The sequence below is a fragment of the Ranitomeya variabilis genome, chromosome 2 (assembly GCF_051348905.1).
Source record: "Ranitomeya variabilis isolate aRanVar5 chromosome 2, aRanVar5.hap1, whole genome shotgun sequence".
Lineage (NCBI taxonomy): Eukaryota > Metazoa > Chordata > Amphibia > Anura > Dendrobatidae > Ranitomeya > Ranitomeya variabilis.
In genome coordinates this window covers 531,899,775-531,906,910 of record NC_135233.1, presented here as the reverse complement: position 1 = coordinate 531,906,910, position 7,136 = coordinate 531,899,775, and the positions used below count along the sequence as shown (strand labels likewise).

Sequence of the window (7,136 nt, the reverse complement as noted above, 5' to 3'; positions counted from 1 at the left end):
TAGACACAGACATTGATTTCCAATCCAATACTGGATTATGAACCTGTAGCCATGGCAAACCCAACACGACCACATCATGCAAATTATGCAACACCAAAAAGCGAACATCTTCCCGCTTGATAATGAGCGGAAATGATGCGCCGGAAGTGGTGGGTCATATGTGTGGTGACCTAAGATCACCATCTTGGAAGTGGAGGATTAGTATTACATGCGTTGCTGCGTATGTAAAGGGGCGCAAATAAGTGAGCAGCCTAATGTACCACAAACGCTTAGTGGTTGTCACTAATAGACCTCACCTATTATCATGAATTGCCATAATCATGTGCATTGCATATGTTGTATATACTTTGGTTATTTTGTTGTCATTTATATGTTTTGTATTTTCCCGAATTTTGATTGTGTATATACACTTGTTTCAGTTACTGATGAAGGTCCCATTGTGAGACCGAAACGTTTATGTTGGATTTGGGACATAATAAACCTATTGTTTCTTCACACCAATAAGTTGAGTGCCGGGTTTTGTATTACTAATAGATCACGGTCTGGGAACCTACCCGTGCACCACACTCGGTAGTGCACACGGTATACTTAAGCATACTGTCTCCCCTTACGTGTGGCACACCTTTATGGCTATGACCTCCAACACTTTCTCATACAATAATGAGGAGAGTTCTTCTATTCTGGCACAGTCCACTTTTTCCAGTGACTTTCTGAAAATCCCCCCACGTGAGACACGGGGACGTGACCTCGAGAGAGCACTTAGACATCAGGTCAACACAGAATTGCACTGCGCTACCCTGTCCGAATATCTCCGCGTTAAAAGGATCCCTAGAGGACTTCGGGTCCCTTTACGTCCCACTTTGTTTAGTGACTGCTCTGATTACTGTTTAAAGTTTGAACAGATACTTAATAAGTGTTCGTTTGATTTGATAACACTCACCCTAGAACATCTCCACAAAGCCATCGAAAAGAACGCGGCGAACATCAGAAACATCGAAACTCAACTAACTGCCACTGGTACCACAGAGGAACTGAACACCCTAAGGACCCAGATCCAGGAACGCGTGGACCTGCATAAAAGAGATACGGAAAATCGGAAACGCAGCAAATTCTCCCGAGACACCATCGACTACGAGACAAACCAAGTATATAGATGGCACGACAATTCGACATACGGACGACAATCCTCGCGCAACCAGAGATCCACTACAGACTATTCCACCTCTGGTTCGGACCAAGAGAGGAATCCCCTCCCTTCTACTTCAGTTCCTTTTTTAGGGCAGCGAAGACGTTTTCCAAAAAGAAAACAAGACGGAGCTCCTCCAAGGCGGGACATTCCAGACCAGATGCGGATCACGAGATTCAAGGTACTGAATCATTAGTAGTTAACATTTCTTCCAGATCATTAGGAATTTCAGAACTTGGGGTACTACAAAAAGGTTTATCATTTTGTCCGTCATCCCAATGTAAAACCTTTGATTTAGAAATGGATCTGCAACGGTTTTTTCGTTCATTAAGGCTTAAAACTTACTTTGCCTCCTCCCCAATCCCCCCCGCACCCCCCTGTGATAATCCCATGTCCATAAAGACATTGGGCCTCCGCGAGAAAAGTACCTTTCGCCCACCCCAGGGCTCCCACGCGGTAGAGGCCTTCATTGGCTTCGTTCAGGATTCGTTCCACACTATCCGAGACGACATTGAGAAAGGTAGACTACACTATCCCTCTAATCTCTCAGCGGCAGAACATCAGGCTCTTGTGACATTGCAGAAGGATCCTAACCTCGTAATTAAGCCGGCAGACAAGGGGGGCGCTTTAGTCGTAATGGACAAAGCACACTACATTGCGGAGATCCACCGCCAGTTGAACAATACCTCCATTTATGATCCACTTCCAAGGGACCCCTCTATAGAAATCAGGGGCAAAATTGAAAAAATCATTACCAAATACTCTAATTTGGGCATTCTAGACTCCAAAACAAGTGATTTTCTAAGAAAGAAGAACCCCATAACACCGGTATTTTACACCCTACCGAAAATTCACAAAGATCTAGCCAATCCTCCGGGTAGGCCAATAGTAGCGTCTACTGACTCCGTTCTCTCACCACTATCACGGTACCTTGAGAAAATACTGACACCAATCACTCAAAAATCAGCCTCTTTCATTTTAGATACGGGGGACTTTCTGAATTGCATTAGGGACCTACATAGGGTACCCTCTAACACTATACTGGTCACCCTAGATGTTAAAGACCTATATACGTCTATCCCACATCTGAATGGGATTAATGCAGTACACCAGTCTCTTACTGCTGCGGGCCTTGATACTGAACAAATCAATCTCTGCATTGACCTACTGTCTACGGTACTGTACAATAACTATTTTCTGTTTCAGGATTGCTTTTACTTACAGACACGGGGCACAGCAATGGGCTCCAATGTAGCGCCCCCCTATGCTAATACATATATGGCACTTTTTGAGACATCCATCATCTATAAGCATCCTTTATTCATCAACAATATTACACTATGGAAACGATATATAGATGATATTTTTTGCATATGGGGGGGCACATTGGAGTCCTTGCAGGAATTCTTTTTGTTCCTTAACGATGCCTGGCCAGGCATCAAATTCACCATCAGCCATGATCAGAACGCCATTAACTTTTTGGACACTATGGTACTGAAGGACCCAACAGGCTTACTAACTACCGATCTTTACACAAAGCCAACTGATCGGAATAGCCTGTTACATTATCAAAGTTTTCACCCACCTTCCACCAAACGCTCCATTCCCCTGTCACAGTACCAAAGAGTCAAACGTATAGTTCCGGATGCCACACTCTGTGAGGCACGCTTACAAGACATGACTAAGAAATTTCAGAAGAGGGGTTACCCCCCTACTCTCTTGACAGAATCTAGGGATCCCCCTCCCCGATCAATTAGGAGGACCTCAGAGAAACGTATCCCCTTTGTTCACTCTTATCACCCCTTCTCATTTATTCTCCATAAAGCATTAGAAGGCACTGGCATCTTCTGTCTACAGCCCACCCTGAGATACCAGAATTCAGAGAGCCTTTCTTACCATGCTTTAGGAGACCTCCAAACCTAAGAGACAGTCTAGTCAGAGCGGACATTGGATCTAAGCACCCACATAGACAGACCTTCCTCTCACGACCCAAAACCGGCACTTATCCGTGCCTGCATTGTGCACAATGCAATAACATTCAAAAGGGGAACACTTTTCAACATCCCAGGTCTGGTAAAACGTTTCACATTAAGAACTTTTTTACTTGTGAGTCTTCTTATGTCATATATCTTATCAAATGCCCGTGCGGACTACTCTATATTGGGGAAACAACACAATCTGTGAGGGATAGGATCTCGAAGCATAAGAGCACTATCTGTTGCAGCAACCTACTCCTTCCTATCCCCTATCATTTCCACACACAGGGACATACTGTCTCACAATTAAAGTACCAAGTGATAGATCATGTACCACCTCCTAGACGAGGAGGTGACAGAGTCACTCTACTCAAAAAGAAAGAGGCTTTCTGGATACATACTCTGGAAACCCTTTCTCCCAGAGGCCTGAACCGCGACTATGAGCTTATGGCATTTGTATAAGTAATACCGAGATGTAATATGCATTGTTATTAATTCGCTTTTTTTTGTCCCTCTAGAGTCGTCTCTATTGAATTTGCCATCACTTTGGATCACGGGCACGGTTCCACCTACTTATCATCACCTTATTCAGGATCATCACGTCCCTCTGTCTCCCTATTACATCCACTTTATTCTGGTATATTACCTCACAGTATCATCTGTTATACCTAACTTATAATATAATAAAACTTCTCACACCAATTATATCAGTTGTCACTGACCTGTCTGGGGTTTCCTTTATTACAGCGCATCTTATCATCTTATATTTCACATGGGGCTACTACTATTTTTTTCCCCCTTTAGATGTCCTCCTCTGGTCAGTATACATATCATCCCTCATATCTCATAGGATTCTCTATGTATACATAGTACGACCGCCCATATGACCATAGGCAGGTACACTATAGTGATGCTGATTATTTACCATTGCACATTAGAACCATGACAACCACTAAGCGTTTGTGGTACATTAGGCTGCTCACTTATTTGCGCCCCTTTACATACGCAGCAACGCATGTAATACTAATCCTCCACCTCCAAGATGGTGATCTTAGGTCACCACACATATGACCCACCACTTCCGGCGCGTCATTTCCGCTCATTATCAAGCGCCTTCAGTACCTCTAGACCGCCCTAGTACTTGCGCTCCCTGACATGCGCAGTTCTGTATTCAGAACTACATTTCCACCTCCAAGATGTCGATTTCAGGCCACCAACCATGTGACCCGCTACTTCCGGCGCGTCACTTCCGCCCATCCGTGCCCGCTCACACAGCGGCATAGCACTGACACCCCTCACGCCTCCTTCAGTGCGTTAGGTATAAATTCAGCCTCCAGGCCCTCCTCCATACACCTATTCAGCGGTGGACGCCGTGACAAGGGCCGTTATACGGGTAATCACTTTTAAACAACTTTTTAACTACTTTCAAACCACTTGTTTCTCTCTCCGATCTGTATACCATTCCCAGGGCCAATATTATAAGCTTCTCCTCTCTTTCTCTAGGCCAAAACCTCTTTCCCTGCATTGGGGACTCCATACCATAATTTCCTAATGTACTGGTAGGTACTATAACATCTTCTCATCCATTCATGGGACACCCTCTGTTATATCTGTTCACCCCGGTCTATATCTATTCCCAGACAGGTCATATAGTCACCTTATCTTTACAACATCCCAAATTACGGTATGTATCTCTCCATCACTGTACTACCACTGTGCCACGATATAGGTCACTCCTCCACACTAATAGACCTCACCTATTATCATGAATTGCCATAATCATGTGCATTGCATATGTTGTATATACTTTGGTTATTTTGTTGTCATTTATATGTTTTGTATTTTCCCGAATTTTGATTGTGTATATACACTTGTTTCAGTTACTGATGAAGGTCCCATTGTGAGACCGAAACGTTTATGTTGGATTTGGGACATAATAAACCTATTGTTTCTTCACACCAATAAGTTGAGTGACGGGTTTTGTATTACTAATAGATCACGGTCTGGGAACCTACCCGTGCACCACACTCGGTAGTGCACACGGTATACTTAAGTATTCTTGGTCAACGGCGTGGCATCAATTCCCCTTAATGGAATAGGATACTGCAAAGGCTCCAAGAAAAAATCACAGCGCCTGGCAAACTCCAAGTCCATCAAATTCAGGGCAGCGCCTGAATCCACAAATGCCATAACCGAGTAGGATGACAAAGAGCAAATCAGAGTAACAGACAAAAGAAATTTAGGCTGTACAGTACCAATGGTGACAGACCTAGCGAACCGCTTAGTGAGCTTAGGACAATCAGAGATAGCATGAGTGGGGTCACCACAGTAAAAACACAGCCTATTCTGACGTCTGTGTTCTTGCCATTCAGTTCTGGTCAAAGTTCTATCACATTGCATAAGCTCAGGCCTCTGCTCAGAGGACACCGCCAAACTGTGCACAATTTTGCGCTCGCACAAACGCCGATCAATTTGGATGGCCAAGGACGTTGACTCATTCAGACCAGCAGGCGTGGGGAATCCCACCATAACATCCTTAAGGGCTTCAGAAAGACCCTTTCTAAAAATTGCTGCCAGGGCACACTCATTCCATTGAGTAAGCACAGACCATTTTCTAAACTTCTGACATTATATCTACTGTTATGGTTCTCAATGGCAAGAGAACATAGCCCAGCAAACATAAGTACTAGCTCTTGGAAGGATGGAAACTAAACTGACCATGAACTAAACCTGCAGCACAACTAACAGTTGCCGGGTAGCGTTGCCTACGTTTTTTATTCCTAGACGCCCAGCGCCGGCCGGAGGACTAACTAATCCTGGCAGAGGAAAATATAGTCCTGGCTCACCTCTAGAGAAATTTCCCCGATAGGCAGACAGAGGCCCCCACATATATTGGCGGTGATTTTAGATGAAATGACAAACGTAGTATGAAAATAGGTTTAGCAAAATTGAGGTCCGCTTACTAGATAGCAGGAAGACAGAAAGGGCACTTTCATGGTCAGCTGAAAAACCCTATCAAAATACCATCCTGAAATTACTTTAAGACTCTAGTATTAACTCATAACATCAGAGTGGCAATTTCAGATCACAAGAGCTTTCCAGACACAGAAACAAAACTACAGCTGTGAACTGGAACAAAATGCAAAAACAAACGAGGACTAAAGTCCAACTTATCTGGGAGTTGTCTAGCAGCAGGAACATGCACAGAAGGGCTTCTGATTACAATGTTGACCGGCATGGAAGTGACAGAGGAGCAAGGTTAAATAGCGACTCCCACATCCTGATGGAAGCAGGTGAACAGAGGGGATGATGCACACCAGTTCAATTCCACCAGTGGCCACCGGGGGAGCCCAAAATCCAATTTCACAACAGTACCCCCCCCTCAAGGAGGGGGCACCGAACCCTCACCAGAACCACCAGGGCGATCAGGATGAGCCCTATGAAAGGCACGGACCAGATCGGAGGCATGAACATCAGAGGCAGTCACCCAAGAATTATCCTCCTGACCGTATCCCTTCCATTTGACCAGATACTGGAGTTTCCGTCTGGAAACACGGGAGTCCAAGATTTTTTCCACCACGTACTCCAACTCGCCCTCAACCAACACCGGAGCAGGAGGCTCAACGGAAGGCACAACCGGTACCTCATACCTGCGCAACAATGACCGATGAAAAACATTATGAATAGAAAAAGATGCAGGGAGGTCCAAACGGAAGGACACAGGGTTAAGAATCTCCAATATCTTGTACGGGCCGATGAACCGAGGCTTAAACTTAGGAGAAGAAACCCTCATAGGGACAAAACGAGAAGACAACCACACCAAGTCCCCAACACAAAGCCGAGGACCAACCAGACGCCGGCGGTTGGCAAAAAGCTGAGTCTTCTCCTGGGACAACTTCAAATTGTCCACTACCTGCCCCCAAATCTGATGCAACCTCTCCACCACAGCATCCACTCCAGGACAATCCGAAGAT

At 44.9% G+C, this 7,136-nt stretch overlaps 1 protein-coding gene across 1 annotated transcript; it reads left to right on the top strand.

The window, feature by feature from the left end:
* Positions 1 to 626: 626 nt before the first annotated feature.
* On the top strand, positions 627 to 3,748 carry LOC143809690 (uncharacterized). The gene is made up of 2 exons (XM_077292730.1): positions 627 to 1,367; positions 3,681 to 3,748. Exons 1-2 carry the CDS (start codon positions 627 to 629, stop codon positions 3,693 to 3,695), a joined length of 756 nt encoding a protein of 251 aa, XP_077148845.1. The 3' UTR covers positions 3,696 to 3,748.
* Positions 3,749 to 7,136: the final 3,388 nt, after the last annotated feature.